Here is a 23,525-nt window from a genome sequence, read left to right as displayed (position 1 = left end):
AAGTGGCATAGTTAAAGTGGCTAGTGATACATGTATTACATAAAGATGCGGTAGATGATAGAGTACAGTATATACGTATACATATGAGATGAATAATGTAGGGTATGTACAGTGCCTTGCGAAAGTATTCGGCCCCCTTGAACTTTGCGACCTTTTGCCACATTTCAGGCTTCAAACATAAAGATATAAAACTGTATTTTTTTGTGAAGAATCAACAACAAGTGGGACACAATCATGAAGTGGAACGACATTTATTGGATATTTCAAACTTTTTTAACAAATCAAAAACTGAAAAATTGGGCGTGCAAAATTATTCAGCCCCTTTACTTTCAGTGCAGCAAACTCTCTCCAGAAGTTCAGTGAGGATCTCTGAATGATCCAATGTTGACCTAAATGACTAATGATGATAAATACAATCCACCTGTGTGTAATCAAGTCTCTGTATAAATGCACCTGCACTGTGATAGTCTCAGAGGTCCGTTAAAAGCGCAGAGAGCATCGTGAAGAACAAGGAACACACCAATCAGGTCCGAGATACTGTTGTGAAGAAGTTTAAAGCCGGATTTGGATACAAAAAGATTTCCCAAGCTTTAAACATCCCAAGGAGCACTGTGCAAGTGATAATATTGAAATGGAAGGAGTATCAGACCACTGCAAATCTACCAAGACCTGGCCGTCCCTCTAAACTTTCAGCTCATACAAGGAGAAGACTGATCAGAGATGCAGCCAAGAGGCCCATGATCACTCTGGATGAACTGCAGAGATCTACAGCTGAGGTGGGAGACTCTGTCCATAGGACAACAATCAGTCGTATATTGCACAAATCTGGCCTTTATGGAAGAGTGGCAAGAAGAAAGCCATTTCTTAAAGATATCCATAAAAAGTGTCGTTTAAAGTTTGCCACAAGCCACCTGGGAGACACACCAAACATGTGGAAGAAGGTGCTCTGGTCAGATGAAACCAAAATTGAACTTTTTGGCAACAATGCAAAACGTTATGTTTGGCGTAAAAGCAACACAGCTCATCACCCTGGTCACAGGATCCCCACTGTCAAACATGGTGGTGGCAGCATCATGGTTTGGGCCTGCTTTTCTTCAGCAGGGACAGGGAAGATGGTTAAAATTGATGGGAAGATGGATGGAGCCAAATACAGGACCATTCTGGAAGAAAACCTGATGGAGTCTGCAAAAGACCTGAGACTGGGACGGAGATTTGTCTTCCAACAAGACAATGATCCAAAACATAAAGCAAAATCTACAATGGAATGGTTCAAAAATAAACATATCCAGGTGTTAGAATGGCCAAGCCAAAGTCCAGACCTGAATCCAATCGAGAATCTGTGGAAGGAACTGAAAACTGCTGTTCACAAATGCTCTCCATCCAACCTCACTGAGCTCGAGCTGTTTTGCAAGGAGGAATGGGAAAAAATTTCAGTCTCTCGATGTGCAAAACTGATAGAGACATACCCCAAGCGACTTACAGCTGTAATCACAGCAAAAGGTGGCGCTACAAAGTATTAACTTAAGGGGGCTGAATAATTTTGCACTGCCAATTTTTCAGTTTTTGATTTGTTAAAAAAGTTTGAAATATCCAATAAATGTCGTTCCACTTCATGATTGTGTCCCACTTGTTGTTGATTCTTCACAAAAAAATAAAGTTTTATATCTTTATGTTTGAAGCCTGAAATGTGGCAAAAGGTCGCAAAGTTCAAGGGGGCCGAATACTTTCGCAAGGCACTGTAAACATCATATTAGGTAGCATTGTTTAAAGTGGCTAGTGAAATATTTTACATCCTTTCCCATCAATTCCCATTATTGGAGTGGCTGGAGTTGAGTCAGTGTGTTGGCAGCAGCCACTCAATGTTAGTGGTTGCTGTTTAACAGCCTGATGGCCTTGAGATAGAAGCTGTTTTTCAGTCTCTCTTTCCCAGCTTTGATGCACCTGTACTGACCTCGCCTTCTGGATGATAGCGCGGTGAACAGGCAGTGGCTCGGGTGGGTGTTGTCCTTGATGATCTTTATGGCCTTCCTGTAACATCGGGTTGTGTAGGTGTCCTGGAGCGCGGGTAGTTTGCCCCCGGTGATACGTTGTGCAGACCTCACTACCCTCTGGAGAGCCTTACGGTTGTGTGCGGAGCAGTTGCCGTACCAGGCGTTGATACAGCCCGCCAGGATGCTCTCGATTGTGCATCTGTAGAAGTTTGTGAGTGCTTTTGGTGACAAGCCGAATTTCTTCAGCCTCCTGAGGTTGAAGAGGCGCTGCTGCGCCTTCTTCACGATGCTGTCTGTGTGAGTGGACCAATTCAGTTTGTCTGTGATGTGTATGCCGAGGAACTTAAAACTTACTACCCTCTCCACTACTGTTCCATCGATGTGGATAGGGGGGTGTTCCCTCTGCTGTTTCCTGAAGTCCACAATCATCTCCTTAGTTTTGTTGACGTTGAGTGTGAGGTTATTGTCCTGACACCACACTCCGAGGGCCCTCACCTCCTCCCTGTAGGCCGTCTTGTCGTTGTTGGTAATCAAGCCTACCACTGTTGTGTCGTCCACAAACTTGATGATTGAGTTGGAGGCGTGCGTTGCCGCGCAGTCATGGGTGAACAGGGAGTACAGGAGAGGGCTCAGAAGGGTTTTTAAGCCTTGAGACAATTTAGACATGGATTGTGAATGTGTGCCATTCAGAGGGTGAACGGGAAAAACAAAAGATTTAAGTGCCTTTGATCAGGGTATGGTAGTAGTTGCCAGGTGCACCGGTTTGAGTGTGTCAGGTTTTTCAAGCCCATCAGTTTCACGTGTGTATCAAGAATGGTCCACCACCCAAAGGACATCTAGACAACTTGACACAACTGTGGGAAGCATTGGGGTCCATATGGGCCTGCATCCTTGTTGAACGAGGTTGGAACTCAATATTAGGAAGGTGTTCCGAATGTTTTGTACAATCAGTGTATAGAGTACATGATGACATTTGAAACAGACTGTGCCTATAAATTACTCAGATAAAGATGCATCATACCAATAAACAAAAGACAGTCCTTGTATTTCTATTTTAGAATATTATTGCTATGGTACTCTACTTTGAGGTTCTGTGATAGAGGAAACTTTTAAAAAGTGAAATGTCCATTGAGCATTTTATTTTAGGCAGTGGTGGAAAAAGTACCCAATTGTCATACTTTTTACTAAACGTAAAGATACCTTAATAGAAAATGACTCAAGTAAAAGTGAAAGTCACCCAGTTTAAAATATTACTTGTGTACAGTGCCTTGCGAAAGTATTCGGTCCCCTTGAACTTTGCGACCTTTTGCCACATTTCAGGCTTCAAACATAAAGATATAAAACTTTATTTTTTGTGAAGAATCAACAAGTGGGACACAATCATGAAGTGGAACAACATTTATTGGATATTTCAAACTTTTTTAACAAATCAAAAACTGAAAAATTGGGCGAGCAAAATTATTCAGTCCCCTTAAGTTAATACTTTGTAGCGCCACCTTTTGCCCAAACCATGATGCTGCCACCACCATGTTTGACAGTGGGGATCCTGTGACCAGGGTGATGAGCTGTGTTGCTTTTACGCCAAACATAACGTTTTGCATTGTTGCCAAAAAGTTCAATTTTGGTTTCATCTGACCAGAGCACCTTCTTCCACATGTTTGGTGTGTCTCCCAGGTGGCTTGTGGCAAACTTTAAACGACACTTTTTGTGGATATCTTTAAGAAATGGCTTTCTTCTTGCCACTCTTCCATAAAGGCCAGATTTGTGCAATATACGACTGATTGTTGTCCTATGGACAGAGTCTCCCATCTCAGCTGTAGATCTCTGCAGTTCATCCAGAGTGATCATGGGCCTCTTGGCTGCATCTCTGATCAGTCTTCTCCTTATATGAGCTGAAAGTTTAGAGGGACAGCCAGGTCTTGGTAGATTTGCAGTGGTTTGATACTCCTTCCATTTCAATAGTATCGCTTGCACAGTGCTCCTTGGGATGTTTAAAGCTTGGGAAATCTTTTTGTATCCAAATCCGGTTTTAAACTTCTTCACAACAGTATCTCAGACCTGCCTGGTGTGTTCCTTGTTCTTCACGATGCTCTCTGCGCTTTTAACGCAACTCTGAGACTATCACAGTGCAGGTGCATTTATACGGAGACTTGATTACACACAGGTGGATTGTATTTATCATCATTAGTTATTTAGGTCAACATTGGATCATTCAGAGATCCTCACTGAACTTCTGGAGAGAGTTTGCTGCACTGAAAGTAAAGGGGCTGAATAATTTTGCACGCCCATTTTTTCAGTTTTTGATTTGTTAAAAAAGTTTGAAATATCCAATAAATGTCGTTCCACTTCATGATTGTGTCCCACTTGTTGTTGATTCTTCACAAAAAAAATACAGTTTTATATCTTTATGTTTGAAGCCTGAAATGTGGCAAAAGGTCGCAAAGTTCAAGGGGGCCAAATACTTTCGCAAGGCACTGTATGTATACTGTAGCTAAGAAAGTAATACTTAGTGTATTTTGTGTAGTAAGCTGCTAGTAGCCCATGTGCCTCTCCCTAATAATTTGGTCTATTTTCACCAACGCAGCATTGTAAACACATCGTTCATGGCCTAGTGTCACGTCCTGACCTTAGTTCCTTTTTTATATCTCCGTTTTAGTTTGGTCAGGGTGTGAGTTGGGGTGGGCATTCTATGTTTTGTCTTCAATGTTTTCCATTTCTATGTGTTTGGCCTGGTATGGTTCCCAATCAGACGCAGCTGGCAATCGTTGTCTCTGATTGAGAACCATACTTAGGCAGCCTGTTTTTCCCACTTGAATTGTGGGTAGTTGTTTTCTGTCTCTCTACCAGACAGGACTGTTTCGGTTGTTCTTTTGTTTACTTTGTGTTTCAGTGTTCAGTTATCGAATAAATCTAACATGGATACTTACCACGCTGCATCTTGGTCCTCTCCTTCAGCCAGCCGTTACACCTGGTGTGTGCTTGTTTGACAACTTTTTTTGTATAGCTGTGACAGTGTTACTGATAGTAGTGGTGGTGCTTGGCTTGCACATGCAAATTCAGCACACACAACATTCTATAATAGAATTGTGTTATTTACGTGTCAAATTAAAAGCTTATTTAACGCGTCAAAAATTATTTGACGTATCTTTATTGACACGCAAAGACCCAAACAGCATTCAATGTGCCTCACCCTAATAATTTTGTATATTTTCACCTATTATTTACACCTATTGTGCTAAGTTGGTGGAGCACGTGTTGCCTATAACCTGTTTTAGAGAAATATAATCATTGACTATTGTAAGAGCTTTCATTGTCTGTTTATATGCCAACTTTATTTATTCTACGGTTCTGACTTGTTGTACAGGGAGTACACTGTAAGAACAGCCCATGTTCTGAATTCTGTCACTGTACATTTGAATGTGCTGATTGTTACAAATAGTTATATGGACTAGGTCTGTCGTCGAGCGTTCATTAATGTCTTAATCGAAATTACGGATTGCCTCTTTTCCGCTTGTCTTTCCTTTATTCCATAGTTTGTACACCTCAATTGTCAGTAGAAACCACATTTGTTTAAGCAAGCCATATCAGCTACAGTGCCTTGCAAAAGTATTCATCCCCCTTGGTGTTTTTCCTATTTTGTTGCATTACAAGCTGTAACTTAAATTGATTTTTATTTGAATTTCATGTAATGGACATGCACAAAATAGTCCAAATTGGTGAAGTGAAATGAAAAAAATGACTTGTTTAAAAAAATACAAAAATGGAAAAGTGGTGCGTATGTACGCAAGGGGCACCACCAAGCAAGCGGCACCATGAAGACCAAGGAGCTCTCCAAACAGGTCAGGGATGAAGTTGTGGAGAAGTACAGTTCAAATTAGGGTTATAAAAGAGATTAGGGTTTCCATGGAGCACCCTTAAATCCATTATTTGAAATTGGAAAGAATATGGCACCACAACAAATCTGCCAAGAGAGGGCCGCCCACCAAAATTCACGGACCAAGCAAGGAGGGCATTAATCAGAGAAGCAACAAAGAGACCAAAGATAACCCTGAAGGAGCTGCAAAGCGCCACAGCGGAGATTGGAGTATCTGTCCATAGGACCACTTTCAGCCGTACACTCCACAGAGCTGGGCTTTATGGAAAAGTGGACAGAAAAAAAGCCATTGTTTAAAGAGAGAAATAAGTAAACACATTTGGTGTACGCCAAAAGACATGTGGGAGACTCCCCAAACATATGGAAGAAGGTACTCAGGTCAGATGAGACTCAAATGTAGCTTTTTGGCCATCAAGGAAAATGCTATGTCTGGCGCAAACCCAACACCTCTCATCACCCCGAGAACACCATCAGGGACTGGGAAACTGGCCAGAATTGAAGGAATGATGGATGGTGAAAAATACAGGGAAATTCTTGAGGGAAACCTGTTTGTCTTCCAGAGATTTGAGACTTGGACAGAGGTTCACCTTCCAGCAGGACAATGACCCTAAGCATACTGCTAAAGCAACACTTGAGTGGTTTAAGGGGAACATTTAAATATCTTGGAATGGCCTAGTCAAAGCCCAGACCTCATTTTGGGGGGGGTTTCCCTGCCAAGATTTACATGCTAAAATCGGCACTGCTTATTAGATACTAGTTAGCTCAGCTACAAATAATATTTATTATCTTGATGTACCTTAGAAAAAACCTGCTCTAAGTTGTATTGGAATTCCATTGCCATGTGGATTGGGAAAATGCCACCAGAGTTGGGAGGATGGAAGTGTCAATGTCCACTTTGGACAAGGTCAGTAAGTATTGTAGATATAAACAATTAAACAAAGTACATAAGACTTAGACTAACTACCCTTTCTAAGACACTTACCTTGGCTACCCAGCTTTGACATCAGTCCGGCCTGTGGGTGTGGCACAGTGGAGGAGGCTCCTCCCACTGACGTGGCACTGGAGCTCTGTGCCAAGTTCGAGGACGGCCAGTTCCTATGCAAGGGCCTTGTGTTTCAGGCACCTGGGGCTACGCTGAGAAGCCCATCCCTACTTCCCCTTCATCGAGGATCAACCTTTCCTGGTATGTGGAGGATCTTCATTTCTTTTTCAGTGGCTCGTTTTTGTACTCCACCCTTTGATAGTGCCACTGAATCCTGCAATTTATAGCAGAGGGTTATGATTATAATATACAGTAGGTTCTAATGTGGTTATAGCATAGGGTTAGGTTTACATAAGAATAAACAGAAACATTTAATATTGTTTCATAAGACTAAGCACGTTTTGAGAACACTGAAATAAAGTGTCTGGTGTCGTTCAGGTTCAAGAAGGTAACACATGATTTAATACTCACAATACAACAATATGGCTGAACTTCATCCCCCCTCTCGTTGTTTCTTCCCCAGATCGCAATACATTGTGAACTACTGCGTTTTTTAGCCTCTTTGAGCCTTAGCTGACAAAATTGATTGTGCAGCAATGTTCTGTCTTCTGATTTTCTATAAAATATAGCCTACCTATTTCTGTTAGTTGTGATTTTTTTTTTCATGGTATTGAGTGCTGTTGGTTTGAAATGGTCATGAAATAAAAAGGCTTCCAGTATCACGTTTCAGGGAAGACCCAGATGCAGACAGTGTTGAAGTAACAAAAGTTTATTACTAGAACAGGGGGTAGGCAAAACGAAAGGTCAACCAGAGGTCAATAATCCAGATTAGAGTCCAAAAGGTACCGAATGGCAGGCAGTCTCAGGGTAGGCAGAGGTCAAATAATCCAGTGTGGTAGGACAAGGAACAGGGTAGGCAGAATGGTCAAAACCATGAACCAGACAGGCGCAAGGGGAAACCACTGGATGGGAATGGCATTTAAATAAAGGACATAGTGTGTCCTTTATTTGAGAACATTTTGATTATATATTGGTTAACTAATATTGATTAATTTATAACTACAACAGACTACATATTTCAGTATGATATAATATTTAAGTGTGATTGGAAATTAATAATTGAATGGTTATGAAGTCATTAATAATTATGTGGAGTATTATGTTTACACAGTGACCTTTCAGTTCTGCAATAATTAAATTACATTTCTTTTGAATCATGGCATATTGCAATACATTCATGAACCATGCCAGTAGATTATATTGTAGGGGCACAGGTTATTATTAAAGAGTAGAATGGTGATTTTCTATTCCCTCGCCTTGATGCTTGACAATGTCTATGTATGTTGAGAAGCTCTTTCAGTGGCCTAAACATTTTCAATTAAAATATTTGAATCAAGAACATGTGTCATAGATGAATCAGTTAATTTGGGAAATTTGGATTGTGGATTGTTTCAAATTAAAATGATTGAGGATTATTATAGACCTAAAGAGAAGTATGCAGTACAGTATCTTTTCGTTGCTCAGTTGACCAGCTGCTTGAATGGGAGAACAAGTGATGGCTCACTCTTCTAACTGACCTAAAAGAAGCCCCCAATTTACTTGAGTCCTTTTCTATTAAGGTATCTTAACGTTTACTCGAGTATGGCAATTGGGTACTTTTTCCACCATTAACTACTAAGTAATACTACAGCCAGTACCGATGGATTTTGGATGCAGACTGTTCTCCGCTTGTTCATGAACTCTAGTATGCTCTGCTTCTCAAGCAGTGGAAAAACCAGAAGCTCTTGTTGCATGCTGGGTAATATTCGGAGAGAGAAGGGGCCAAAGTAGGATCATCATAACCGGCGGACTCAACCTAGTTTTCTCAGTCAGAGCGAAACCACTTTGCTGTCTTGTTTTAAGTCTGACAAGTGTCCACTTCATCTGAACCATGGGAATGAATGGTCAAGATCTTAAGGTATGCCGAAATGTTTATTGGTACACTGCCAACCAACCCGGATACGATGAGACTAGCTAAAGCAAGCTAGCGAGAGACGGGAGGACAACTTCATAGATAGCTAGCTAACGTTAGCTACAAATGTCAGTGTATTAGCAAGCTTGCTAGCATCATAACTACCTACTTACCTAGCTGGTTAGTTACTTTGTCACTCCTGCCCTCATATCGAATCAATGTAGAAGAAATATTTTCATAATAATTTAGCCTATTACTAGTTAGCTATCCATTCGCATAGGCTACCAGACTGTTGTTATTAGCTTGCTAGCTACGCCATTTGTGCTGGCTAGTGGTAGCTAAATACACAGGCTACGTATCTCGGCTAACTAGCTAACAGCCAGCTAGCTAGCTATCCCCTGCCCTCCCCAGCTGATGGAGAGTACGGTGTATGCCAGCCATGGCCTGTTTTCCGTTCTAGCCTAAGCCTGGATGGCACGTATGGTGATTTCTGTTAGCATAATCAACATGATTTATTCAGTTAGCTAGTTAACTATCTGGTTAACGTGAGCTATTTGGCTAGCAACTAACTTGTTTCCAGTTGCTAGCTAGCTACCTATCTTTGCTCGGCTAAAATGTAGCTAAATAGCTAGGTTGTGGGTAGTCGGCAACAAATTATCATAGGAAGGGTTGCGTGCTTTCTTTGTTTAGCTTACCCAGAGGTTTCTAGATAGTGGTCTGTCATCTGTCAGTTTTAGGCTTGTTGACAGACAGTTATTCATTCACCAAATTAGACTAACTGGACAAGACATGGGTTTGGAGGACACCTGTTTCTGATGTGTCAATTAGTTAACAATGTTGTATTATAAAGAGATTCATGTTGCATTAAGAATGTTTATGATACAACATATTATAACACATACCATATCATGCAATCACAGAGCACATAATAAAGCAATAGGCAGTGTTATTTGTTGTGAATAACTATCATATCAGATAATTTGTCTTTAGTGCCATCTTGCTTTCATACACAGTATCAGAAGCCACTTCGAGTAGCCTAGAGATTTAACAATGTTTCAAATGCCTTCCAAGGTTTCATGGCAAGGCTTACTAGGCCTAAGATATCTAGTCAAGGCTTCGTGGGCATGAATTCTCTGTTCTGAAACACGTCCATATTTGTGTCCAGTTTTGACTCCGAACTGTACTTTCAGAGCTTTAGTCTGGATGCGAGTAAAGCACACTGTGGGCTTATAAGTGAATTGTGCAAGTTCAGCCTTGAGCATCCAAAAAGAACATCAATATTCTATGCCCGATGTCTGGTTTAGTGATGAATTCAAAATTGTCAAGGAAATGGATCAGAGCTGGGCAAAGAAATGGATCACACCTGGAGGCACAACACGCCTAGGCCTATGCTCTAAATCTAATATTTCAAAAGGGGGCATTCTACATATCTTGACGGGCCTATGTCAATATACAAATACTACACACACAACACTTAGGTCAATGCGAACACAAATTGGGTACAAAGTTCATTGGTTGAAGTAATTAGGCCAGTTTAGATTAACACAACAAATATTTGTACTGATAAAATAAATTGTGGCTCATTTTCAGTTCTCATTTGCTACTATTTAGGTAGGTCATAAGAAATGAGTGCTCAACATTGCCTTTCAGGCCTTTTCTACATCACAACAACACTTCACCATTATCACTTAATTACTGTCAATTTGAAAACAATCTGTCCACTCTTAGTCTGGAGAGCTTTGGTAATTTAATTTGTGTTTAAGGCTGAAGCAACACACCAGACAAAGAAAACAGCCAAGATCCTAGACTCCCCCAGAGACCGCTTCTAGGTCTGTAGGCTAACACATTGTCGTTTTGTAAATTCTGACCGTTTGCCTTCAGAAATGTGTTTTTAAGAGGGAAATAGTGTAATTTCTAGCATTTATATGCCCTTCATTGTTTGTTTCGTCACACTGACTAGTGTCTTTACTCTCTAGGTGTAACCTCAAGGCGTAGTGTGACAGCTTTAGGACCATGGAGCCGGACGTGATCCGCATGTACTCCTCCTCCCCACCCCCAATGGAGGACGGAGCTGAGGAAGAGGAGGACGAGTTTGGGGACTTTGGGGGCTTCTCTGGAGTTCCGACCAGCACCAGCTTCAATGAGTTTGACACCCCAGCGACCTTCAATCAGACCCCAGCCTTGGCTGCCACTTCACCACCTGAACTCCTCAACAATGGAGGGGTGGTTAGGTTGTCAAACCTCAGTTCAGGGCCCTTGGGAAGGGGTCCCGTGGTCAAGCGCGCCAACTCCAAGTCAAATGGTGTTGTGCCGGGAGGCTGTCAGTACGACAGTCCTTTGGAGAGAACTGTGAATGTGGAGGAGTTAAAAAAGCTTGCCGACCACACTCGAGCCAATAATCATTCTACCTCCTTGGACAAATCTGGGAGGGGTCAGACTGACAACATAGACAAGCCTGTCGACTGCAATGGTGGAGTCCCGGAAGTTCTAACCAACGGCTTTGTGACTTTTGAAATAGAGGGAATCCCATCTTTGCAGAATTCGAACCGCTCTAAAAAGAAAGGAACCACCACAGAGTGTGCCGACAACTGCCCTCCCAGCAGCCCCGAGGATGACTTTGCGGATTTCTCTGCTTTTCCTAATGTAGACGTTCAAGGACACTCCAGAGAGAACTTGGAAAATAGCAACCGGGACGAACGGCTGGCAGAGGACACCTGCCAGCAGCGGAGGCAGCAGAAGCACTCTAATGTAGAGCAGGGAATCGGGTCAGGGGACGTCGTCAGGGACACTCCCATTACAACTGGATCCAACGACATCGCTGGCTCTGATTCTCTATCGCACCTTGCTGAGGTTCGAGACACTGATGAAGGCTTGAGCAACGGGGACAGGGGCTTTCAAAGAGACACTGCTAACTCTGAGCAAAGGAACATAGAGCCGGACTTTGCACACAAGCATTCTGCTACTGAGGTGATTGTTAGTGAGGATTCTGCCCCAGAGGAGGTTTGTAGTGAGGATTCTACCCAGGAGTTGGTTTGTGGCGAGGATTCTGCCTCCAAGGCACTTTATATTGACGAACCGGTTGCCCAGAACAGTGTGTATTTGGAGCAGTCGGAAGAGGAGGCAGAAGAAGAGAAGGCAGGTGTAAGTGAAAACAGGAGTTTGCCCGATACAGATGATGAAGCTGGGAATGGCGAGCAAGCAGATGAAAAGTCTGGGTCCGGAAACGAAACAGAAACAGAGACCGAAACGTCTTTCGGCCGACCGCTGTCCACGGATGCCCTTGAGGAGTACGGGGACATCAGCACGACGGGCTCTGTGCCCTCGCCACTGCTCCAAGAGGAGACGGCCACACCTGCCGACCACAGCCAACTGCTGGAGGACGATGACGGTGAAGACTTTGGTGATTTTGGAGACTTCGGGGACGTGGGCTCTTTTAGCGGACAGGGCTTTGCTGACTTTGACCAGCCAGAGTTGCAACTAGAGGAACCACCTGTACCTCCCACACAGGAACTAGTGGACCACGACAAAGACTTTGGTGAATTTGACGCCCCCAACAGCCATATTGGTGGTGGGAAGGCAATTGAGAATGAAGATAGGGGGAAGTTTGCGGATTTTCCCAGCAGCAACAGTTTTGCCGACTTTAGCTCAGCTCCTGTTGGTGCAGACCCTGATCCAGATGCTGGTTGGAATGCCTTTGATGAGCCTGTACAGGGTCAAGGGGAGGGAAATTCCTGGGCTGCATTTGGAGAGGAGCCGACCGCCAATGCTCCTTTGGAAACGGGTGAAGACGAGTGGCAGGAGAGTGAACCTGTAGCAGCCCGTTCATCCAGCAGCCATCAGATCAGTAGAAGAGACAGTCAGTCTGTAAGTTTTTCTGTGCGAGTTTAACCACTCAGGGTTTGAACTCTGTTCTTCTGCGCACCACAATAACATATTACGCCTCTCGGCTAAAGGCAAGAGAACTCATCACGCAACTTTGTTTCTGAACCGCGTCTGTAGCATACTTGACAGGAAAGTAGTGGTGTTTTAAAAACCCCTCTTACACTATTTCGAAGGTGCCCTATTGAATGTTGTTGTATTGTACTATCCAGGAAAAGTATGCTCAATGACACTTAGGGAAATTCTGACGCTCTCATGACGTTTATCACTAGAGTTGTAGAGAGCCGTACACCTGCCCTCCCTTAGGAATGTGACCAGGCAGGGAATTCCACCTTTTCAAGTACATACCATTTAACAATGCCCCTCCTTGTCCTTGCTATTGGAGTCAAGCGCTACAATTTATTAAAGATTTGAAATGTGTTGATTGAATCACGTCAGTGTCGGTCATTGTTGGACATACTAGAATACAGCTTTATTGTCTATCGAAACAGACATGAATATCTGAGCTGTCTATTTTATTGTGCATCCCCTGTCCAGCAATGCAGGCTAACTGCCAGCTGCCACGCGTGATAACAGAAGACTTATTCAACCCGTATCTTATTCAACAATATTTATTGTTATTAAGTGTTTGTTATATCACTGAACCAGTGTCTTCTTCAACAATGTTGGTCGCTATCATGTGTTTGTTATACCAGGTGGCGCTGTGCAGTCGGCTGGAGAAGCTTTTTCTGGAAATTTTCCCCGACGCACCTGCTCCGCAGGTGAGGGTGGAGGTGGTCTCCCTCAAAACCCTGCTGGAGCCTCCTGTGAGGTTACAGCAGGAAGAGCATGAAATGATGAGCGGTGTGCCAGACAATGGGTGAGAGAAATACCCCCCTTTTTTAAATTAGGGCTGGGACGATACCAGTATTGCAATATTTTTTTCTGTGGCAAAAATGAAAACACGAAGCAGGCCAAACTCCTTGATCCATAACCTGCTGTATGTAAAATATTGTGTGCTATAGCTTGGAAAATAAACAGATGTGACTGGAAGACAACATAATGTTTGTTTCCAGCATTAGGGCTGTTTTCCTAAAGCAATTAAACCGCTTCATGTTTTGTTTCCTTGCCATGATGTCAACGAGTATCGGGATGCTAGTATCGTCTCGACCCTAATATCCCATAACTACACACAATCTCATCAATACACAAAAAGACTCTGGTCTGCTCTATCTTTTTTTTATACAACAGAAATATACTGTTACTGTGTATTCTATGCAGTCAAGAATATTTGCGTACTACTATGACATATTTTTTTGTTCCTGCTTTGTCATCGGTGTCCGTTGCTACAGGGCCGAGGGGGACGTGTTGTGGAGGCAACTGCTGGACATCCACGAGGCATTTGGCCTGCGGCACCAGTGGGGCGGCTCACACAGCAACAAGACACTACTCTGCTCCCTGGGCATCGACATTAGGAACATTGTGAGTTCTGCAGCCAGTCAGAAGTCATCACATTGACTGTATCCCAAATGGCACCATATTCCCTATATAGTGCACTATTTTTGACCAGAGCACATAGTGATATAGGGAATAGGGTGCCATTTGGGACATGCCATTCTCCCCCTTCCTGTGACCTTGTCCTTTTTTATTAATGGCTCTGTGAGAGAAAAAACACTAACCGTGATTGTATTTCAGATCATGTTGCGAGAATGTTTTAACTTTTTGTCTGTCAAATGGAAAAAGGTTGTTTAAGACTATTTGCAGCAGAGAGCGGAGGAATGATTGTGAAATGTGTTCTGTGTTTCCCCATAGCTTTTCACAGGTCAGAAGAAGCAGCCAGTGATAGTTCCCATGTATGCTGCCAGCCTGGTGAGTTAACTATACGCTGCAAAGATGTATTCATCTCCCCCTTCAAACCACCCACTTGCTCCCTCAATTGTTTTTGCCCTTCTCGAGGAAACGGAGGAAAGAGACAAATTAACTCGGGGATTATAACATTTAAAAAATTCTGGTGACATTTATGTCAACTGGTTGCAAAATGTTTTTTACTGACACGTCCTACGGTTACAACATGGTTACAACAGGTTTTAACCAGAATTGTTCAACCCTATACACATACCAGTATTTAGTACATTTAGGATGTAACCCTGCCTCTCTGTTACCTAGGGCATGCTGGAACCCACCAAAGAGCCAGTAAAACCCATATCAGCGGCAGAGATGATCACGTCCATAGCACAACAAGTACCTCCAGTGGCCCCAGCAGAGATCATAAGCACTAGTCCACCAGACACAGCCCAGGTTGGACTCCTACATTGAATCACTATGATCCTTTTGGGGCACAATGTTTGGAATTTTGATCTTTTATATTTTGTGCTTTTTTTTTTCAGGCCTTTTAGATGCATTTCTTCTCATCAGTAGTCGTATGAGTATATACCAGGGCTCTCCAACCCTGATCCTGGAGAGCTACCATCGTGTAGGTTTTCAACCCTAATCTAGCACACCTGATTCTAATAATTGATTGATTGATCAGCAGAACCAGGTTAGTTTCAACTGGGGTTGGAGCGAAAACCTAGAGGAGGGTTGCTCTCCAGGAACAGGGTTGGAGTGAAAACCTAGAGGAGGGTTGCTCTCCAGGAACAGGGTTGGAGATCCCTGGTGGTGTATACTGTATTGCAGAGGAGGCTGGTGGGAGGAGCTATAGGAGAACGGGCTCATTGTAATGACTGGAATGGCATAAATGGAACAGTGTCAATCCACATGTTTGACTCTGTTCCCTTTATTCCATTTCAACCTTTACAATGAGCCCGTCCTCCTATAGCTCCTCCCACCAGCCTCCACTGCTGTATTGACTATAAGGCCAATTGTCACAACTGTATACAATGAATATAGAGTGTGTTTGTGTTCTACAGTAATTGGTCTAATGTAGAACCTGACGTGCTTTTCAAACAAGTTGGATAAATTATTTGGCTAGATCAGATATTCCCAAACTTGGGTACGTGCAATGCCGTCGGGGTTACGCCAAATAGAAATGTGATACATATTTTCTTTATTCATCACATTTTCAAATAGTACATTTATATTTTCCAACGGGACTATACATTTGGGTGATGTTTTTTTCTCGCCTGAGTAGCCTCGTTTCACTGCCAAAAATAAAATGGAAACCATCTAGTGTTCAGTGAAATAACAACACAATGTCAAATAATTAACATCCAATCACATTAACTGTTATTCTCTCGCGAGAAACCTTCACTCTTGCACAGACATTTAGAAACTAAACATGACAATTTGAAAAATAAGCCACGGGAGTTTTTTGAGTGAGAATAAAGACGACTTTTGAATAAAGACGTATAAAAGCAACAGGTACCATTAATAAGAAGGGGCTAGAAGCGTCTTATATGGTGAGCTCCTGAGTGGCTAGGACAGGCAAGCCCCATACTATTGTGGAGGACTTCATTCCTCTTGCTGCTGTGGATATGGCTGGGACAATAGGCCAAAAAAACTATACAGACAATGTCTCCAAATAACACTGTTTCACGACGCATCAGTGACATAGCAGGAGATGTTTTGAAACAATAACTGTGTCGCATACAAGCCAGTGAATTATATGCGTTACAGCTGGATGAGTCAAAATACGTGGCAGGCCTGGCACAGTCCATTACGTTTATGGGAGGGTCAATTAAGGAAGACACCCTCTTCTGGAAACCAGGACAACATGAGAGGATATTTTAAGTACTGGAAAGCTTTGTGATGTCAAATGGCCTTTGGTGGTCAAGATGTGTTGGTATCTGTACTGATGGCGCAAAAGCCATGACAGGGAGACATAGTGGAGTGGTAACACTCGTGCAAGCAGTTGCTCCCGACGCCACTTGGGTACACTGCAGCATCCACCGAGAGGCTCTTGCTGCCAAGGGAATGCCTGACATCTTGAAAGACGTTTTGGACAGTATGGTGAAAATGGTTAACTTTGTTAAAGCACATCTTCGACTGTGTCATTGACTGATAGATTGCTATACCATATGATGTTGGTTAGCTGATACATGAAATACCTATCCGGGCATTGTAATATTTGGCAAGCGTCAGCAAGGCCTTGGCAGAGAAACGTGCCCATGAAGTGGTAAGCTGATTTGTTAAATACCTACAGTGCCTTGCGAAGGTATTCGGCCCCCTTGAACTTTGCGACCTTTTGCCACATTTCAGGCTTCAAACATAAAGCTATAAACCTGTATTTTTTTTGTGAAGAATCAACAACAAGTGGGACACAATCATGAAGTGGAACGACATTTATTGGATATTTCAAACTTTTTTAACAAATCAAAAACTGAAAAATTGGGCGTTGTTCCACTTCATGATTGTGTCCCACTTGTTGTTGATTCTTCACAAAAAAATAAAGTTTTATATCTTTATGTTTGAAGCCTGAAATGTGGCAAAAGGTTGCAAAGTTCAAGGGGGCCGAATACTTTCGCAAGGCACTGTATCCAGGCGTTGTAAGATATGGCATCGGTCTGCAATGTAGTCTGGTAGGAACTCAACCTTAGACTGCTGAGTTGTTGTAAGGGTAGAAGCCAGTGGAGGCTGCTGAGTGGTGGATGGCTCATATTAATGACTGGAACAGATTGAATGGAAGGCCAAGTGTTTGATGTATTTGATACTGTTCCACTGATTCCTCGAGCCCGTCCTCCCTAATTAAGTTGTTACTAACCTCCTGGGATAGAAGCAGACCATTAGCAGGCTTCCTGACCACCTGCATAGGCGAATCACCTGTTGACAAATCTGTTCACTTTTACTGAGTGTCACCACCCTCTTCTGAGCTTGTTTGTTCCTCCTCACCAGGAAGTGCTCCCGCCCGTCCAGTTTGACTGGAGCAGCAGTGGCCTTACGAACCCCCTGGACGGTAGGTCCCTCCCCCAAACCACCTGCTGAGATAATGAATTGTCCCCATTGGCTCTATCCAGAGCTAGCCTATTCCTTTTTTTTACCACTCCATCTGTTTTGTCCAAACACACAAGCAGCCTAGACCTGTTTTTGCCTACTGTCTTCCATTGGACAACATCATTTTATGTTTATTTCATCAACCATTGGTCATTACATGTTATAGTTTTACACAGCGTTACATGTATTTTGTTTTAAAGACTAGTATAAGATTACAGAAAATTCTTATCCACATGCGCCATGTTTTTTGTGTATTTCATTGCCATATTGGACCACTTGTCATATCCAGATGCATAAAATATATTTATCTCATCAAATCTTCTCCTTATGCCTTTTGTTAGCAACAAATCATTTAGCTAAATTGCTAAATAATTTGTTCTGCACGGTTCATGCTACAAAGCCATGATGCCATTCATACTTCAAAATGTCAATGCAGATTTTTCATTAACCTGTAGATAGAATCTCACAGTATTTTCTCATTAACACAGCTACGTCAGTTAGCTTGCCCTGGGTCATGTTCATTAGGCATCAAATGGAATAAAACGGAGGGACTTCCTGGATTTAAGAAACTCCTGGAGTTTCTTATTTTTCAGTCACAAAATGTTTTCAAACCTTTCGTGCCTACTGAACACGAACCCTGTGCTCTTTCTTTGTAACTAACAATAATGACCAGCTCAGCTGCATGTCTTTTAAGTGCGTCTCTTTCCTGACTTCTTCTCTGTGTTATAACCCACTGCCGCCTTGGTCTGCCTCTCCGCTATGTTGAATGTCAAGCGAGCGGAGGCTCGTCTCTGCTCAACCTCGATTTCTTTGGGCCCGTGGAGGACTCTGGCCCTAGCAGCTCCACCTCCATCCCAGGTCAGCACAGGAAACTCCAACCCCCTGACTGCCAGATTATTTTTTTCATAAATTTGTCTGAATCCCAAATTGACTGTTTCCCTCTACACCCTATGCAGAGACCGGAGAGGATTGTATAGCGGTAAAACAATATACTGATAATTCCACCTATCTGATCGTAAGGCAAGGTTGACCTACTATCATATATGGCTTACACCGATTGAATCCTCATGGATCTTCACAGGGTGTAGAGTTCTAGGAGTCCATTTGGGATAAGGCCTTATTCTTTCCCCGATTCCTCTTACTTCTGTCAAAATGCACTGGGGGAGGTCAGAGTGGAAGAAGCTTGGATCTTCTCCAAATGAGTTTTGGGAAAGAGGCGAGGACTGAAGGATGATGCGAGGAATGATAATTATTAAAGAGCCTCTGCCATACTCAGTTTTCTCTTCTACTATTTGTTTTAGATGTCTTCTGGTCTTCGCTTTTAGATACTGACCTCACTAAATCAAGGTCTTTGTTTTTTCTGTGTTAATATTAACAACTGAATCAGAATATCTACCAAAATATCTGGGAATTGGCTACACTGAAGTTTAATAAAGTGCATCCCCCTCCCTTGTTCTGAGTGTACTAGTAGACCATGAATGTGTCTCAACTAGCTCCCTATTCCCTATATAGTGTACTACTTTTGACCAATGTAGTGCACTATATAGGGGATAGGCTGCCATTTGGGACATATCCAATATAATGTGTTTGTGTGGTTAGGTGTGGACCCGGAGCTGTATGAGCTAACCACCGCTAAACTGGACCCCAGTGTCTCTGGGACCCGTGTGGCTGATGCCTTTGCCCGCCTTATGTCTACTATGGAGAAGACCAGCACCTCTACCAGGTTGGTCTATTACTGCACCTCAAAAATCTTTCAGGGGGAAGGTGCTCAAAATGAAAATCCCCCCTTTAAAAAAAAAAAAATCTACTTTAATAAATCATATCCTGAAATTCGTAACATACTAACTGCCTCTGTAGCGCACATTTTTAAGCAAGCTACTTACAGTGCCTCCTGAAGACATGATTGACATAGCCCACACTCTTTTCCCAATCAGCTGATCGTTGATGATTGGTGTAAATTTTCTAGTTAGGTCGCTCAATTATTATTTTACTCATTTTGATTTAACTTCATTACTCCTAATAACTTCATAATAAGGCCTAATATTCATAATTTTCTAACTCATGATAAATGGCTGGCTGGCTAGTGGCTTGTGTGGATATTTTAATATATGGTGCTTAGTTAGAATCTAGACTACCTGTGTTCAGTGCTTAATTTGTCAATTGGGAGGTACCGGAACAAAAAGTGAGTGCGGGGGGAAGACCTCTGAGGTACCAGAGCGAATTATATATTTATTTTTTAAACCTTTTTTTATGTTAAAGTATTGCCTGCGTATCATTGCATTTACGTAGTGGCATAGAGCAGTAGAGGAGCTTACAGAAGTTGCACACATGGGGACCATTTATAGTAGACTAGGGTCTGGGAGATGTGCCTGCTTTATAAACACATTTCATGCAATTCATTTTAAATGGCTGGTGGCAAAATCTTTTCTACTACCGCACAAATGATTGAATTGACAGGCTATTAAACTGAGCATCAGAGATTAATACAAATGACCTTGTCTTGAATCCATCAATAGCTTAGGCCTAGGTGAGTGGAGACACATTTGCACAATAATGAAGAGGAAATTATAGTCCTAAAACGGGGTGGCGAACTTGACGACGTCACGACGACTTGGGTTCAAAAACGAAATAAAAGGGCAATTGGCGAGTGGGGAGGGAAAAGGGGGGCAGGTGCTCGGGCACAGGTAGACCGCTATCGGCGCACATGCCTGCATGCATGACTAAGTCGCTTTGGATCAAAACGTCTGCTAAATGGCATATATTATAAATGGCACCCGCTTCCCTTTTTTATAGTGCACTAGCGTTGACCAAAAGTAGTGCACTATAAAGGGAATAGGGTGACATTTGGGATGTGACCAGAGTCTATTGCAGCCCTTGGAGATGAGAATAGCAAAACAGTACAAATCTAACACAACCAACATCTCACTCCCAAACATGAAATCAAGTTTTATTTGTCACATGCGCCGAATACAACTGGTGTAGACTACAGTGAAATGTCTGCTTACGAGCCATTCCCAACAATGCAGAGTTTAAAAAAAGTAGTAACACAAGGAATAAAAATGCACAATAGATTGGAGCTATATACAGGGAGTACCAGATCAGTGTGCAGTTATTGGGTAAGCAATGGTGCTATAAAGAGGATAACGTTAATATATTTTCCGTTAGTTAGAGTTGATACTTTTTTAAAGTCAAAAGTTAGTTAAATGTGAACAGAGACAAGCAACCCTGGTATTTCTAGACATGCAGGGATGGAATGACTTTAATTTAACCACATTCTAGTGGGGACCCTTTGAAACCGTTGGTCTACTAGATGGAGACAGATTTTCTAACGTCACTGTCGGAACCCACTTACATTTTAAACATTTTATTTACCCTTTTTATTTAACTAGGCAAGTCAGTTAAGAACAAATTCTTATTTACAATGCCGGCCAAACCCGGATGATGCTTGGTCAATTGTGCGCCGACCTATGGGACTCTCAATCACGGCCGGATGTGATACAGCCTGGATTCGAACCAGGGACTGTACTGAGATGCAGTGCCTTAGACCGCTGCGCCACTCGGGAGCCCTAAAAATAGTCCAGCCCAGATGGAACACGAACCCACAAAACCTGGCTTAGGAGGCCAGTGCCTTATCCATTAGGCCACTGGGGCGCGTGCATAAGCATGCAGACAGGATGTATATGGGGGCGAGACAAACACATCTGTATTATCAGCCAGAGAGCGCTTGCTACATCTTGGCCTTCTCAATTCTCTTTCCTTGATTCCTCGTGTCCCCTTTTTCTCCCCTCTGACCTTCTCCAATGTGTCTCGAGAAGGAGGTGAGGAAAGACACATGAGAAAGGGGCGAAGCTCATTTAGAATCTGATTGTGGCTCATTAATTTAGTGAAGGGGGAAGGATGAAGGAATGTGTCCCTATTCCATTTGCACCTTGGTCAAACCTAGTGCTCCACAAAGGGAATATTGTGCTATTTGGGATACATTGTGTGTGTGTGTGCTCTCCAATAAAAATGGTGTCCCTCTCCTTCTCTCTGATTCTGCAGAAAGCCCCGGAAAGAGGAGAACCTAAGTGAGGAGACGTTGAAGGTGATTGCAGGGCTACCAGACCTGTCTTTCATGCAGGCCAAGGTGCTGATGTTCCCCACCACGCTGACCCCCCTGGGCTGCTCCTCTGACCCTGACCCCACACTCGACTGATCCACCCCACCTCAACTCCATCAATGCCCTCCTCTTCTCCTCCTTATCACCGTCTGTCATTCTATCACTATATCATGAAGTTATCCTTTTTGCTTCCATGCCATCATCCTTTTTTGTCATTTTCTCCCTTTTTTTTATTTGTTATTTTCAGTTTTAATCTTTTTAATCAAGTGAAGCATTTAGCGATTTGTCCTTGTGAATGGAGAATGTTTAGTCAGACCTGAACTAGGCTAAGCCTGTAAAGCGAAGCTTTGTCGATAGCAGAGCAAGAGAACATATTAAAGCAATTTAACTTCTAGATCAAGGTCCTTGAGAGAGGCCGCTTGTTTATGATAGGAGAATCAATGTGTACATAATCAGGGACGAATTGTGTTGGTTTTCAAAGGTGGCTTTTACGTTTCTCATTGTGGCGGGCGTGTGTCAATGTTTGTCTTTGTGAGGAAATGAAACACTGGGGTTGAACCTCTTCAAAGCGAGGCTTGAGTAAAGTGAAGTGGGATATACACTGAGTGTAGAAACCATTAGGAACACTTTCCTAGTATTGAGTTGCACCTCCTTTTGCCCTCAGAACAGCCTCAATTCGTCGGGGTGTGGACTCTACAAGGTGTCGAAAGTGTTCCACAGGGATGCTGGCCCAATGCATACCACAGTTGTCAAGTTGATTGGCACCCATATACACAATCCATGTCTCAATTGTCTCCAGGCTTAAAAATCCTTCTTTAACATTTCATCTCCACTGATGGAAGTGGATTTAACAAGTGACATCAATAAGGAATCATAGCTTTCACCTGGTCAGTCATGGAAAGAGCAGGCAGTCCTAATGTTTTGTTCACTCAGTGTATGACTACGTATGTGTGTATGTGTGACTTGAAACCACACTGCCTGCAAAATCCAGCTGAATGTTTTTTTCCCTGTTGTGTTAATGGCCTTAGTTGTTTTGTTCTTTTACATAAGGCCTAGGTTTTATTCTTAACTTGATTTCTTAACCCATGGCTAAAAATGCGCTCTTAATGTATGCTCATTCGTTAAGCGATTTAACTGTAGCCAGTTTTTCTTGCGTCTCCCATTGATGCAGTCAAACAGCCATGAAAATGGCGGTATGTCACGGACGACTGTGTTTTGTGTTGAATTCTATTCTTTAGAACTTTATTCTGTTTTGGGGACGGGTGGTAAAAAGAGGGGGAATCATGGTTTGAACCACTGACAGTCATTCGTATAATTTCAATCGTTATATCAGTATAGCTGGTCTGAGTGAAGGTCAGCCTACATTACAAGGGAATAAGGGACCAATTTCTGCTTCCATGTGTCTGGTTATACACTTATGAAGTTATTTTTCTTTTGTTTAGTTTTGCTGACATTCTCTACCAATTTTGTTGTTGTTCTACCACTGTCAACCTGTTCCCAGGAGGATTTTGCACATTGTAAAGATGAAATGGATGTAATCATAGTTCACTGTGGCTTTAGACTGTGTACTATGGACTGTAAAATGTATGGGGAAAATTCCTATGGAAAAAAAAATAACTTGAAGAGCCTGTGAAAAGGTTAACATGCATGTCCGGGTTCTTTTCAGACTTTAAGTGTGTAAATTTTACTTTTAGTGTACACAAGAAATTAAAATAATTTAAGAGAAGTGCTCAGTGGTCCTTCATGCTCCATTACTTCTCCCAACAAGGAATGAATGAACAATTAATTCATACAAACTTGTCTCTACATTTTATATTTATTAATTCCCTAAAACTCCTAAA

At 42.5% G+C, this 23,525-nt stretch overlaps 1 protein-coding gene across 2 annotated transcripts; it reads left to right on the top strand.

Annotated features, from left to right (window-relative positions):
• The first annotated feature begins 8,653 nt into the window (after nt 1-8,653).
• LOC135522283 (aftiphilin-like) lies at nt 8,654-23,410 on the top strand. 2 transcript variants are annotated; one of them, XM_064948392.1, is made up of 10 exons: nt 8,654-8,804; nt 10,775-12,662; nt 13,373-13,536; nt 14,009-14,138; nt 14,469-14,525; nt 14,823-14,954; nt 17,487-17,547; nt 18,360-18,443; nt 19,185-19,308; nt 21,627-23,410. In XM_064948392.1, the coding sequence occupies exons 2-10, from the start codon at nt 10,812-10,814 to the stop codon at nt 21,778-21,780; spliced, it is 2,757 nt and encodes a 918-aa protein (XP_064804464.1). In that variant the 5' UTR covers nt 8,654-8,804; nt 10,775-10,811; the 3' UTR covers nt 21,781-23,410. The 2 variants fall into 2 exon arrangements, with proteins under 2 accessions (XP_064804464.1, XP_064804471.1); XM_064948399.1 differs by lacking the exon at nt 18,360-18,443.
• The last annotated feature ends 115 nt before the right edge of the window (nt 23,411-23,525 follow it).

This window comes from Oncorhynchus masou, chromosome 4 (assembly GCF_036934945.1).
Source record: "Oncorhynchus masou masou isolate Uvic2021 chromosome 4, UVic_Omas_1.1, whole genome shotgun sequence".
Classification (NCBI taxonomy): domain Eukaryota; kingdom Metazoa; phylum Chordata; class Actinopteri; order Salmoniformes; family Salmonidae; genus Oncorhynchus; species Oncorhynchus masou.
The sequence above is the reverse complement of the archived record's forward strand: the minus strand, read 5'-3'. Positions and strand labels throughout refer to the sequence as shown.

Coding starts and splice junctions, on each gene's coding strand:
- LOC135522283 (XM_064948392.1), top strand. CDS start 10,812: ATGGAGCCGGACGTGATCCGCATGTACTCCTCCTCCCCACCCCCAATG. Junction 12,663..13,372: donor GTAGAAGAGACAGTCAGTCT/GTAAGTTTTTCT, acceptor TTGTTATACCAG/GTGGCGCTGTGCAGTCGGCT. Junction 18,444..19,184: donor CAGCTCCACCTCCATCCCAG/GTCAGCACAGGA, acceptor TTGTGTGGTTAG/GTGTGGACCCGGAGCTGTAT.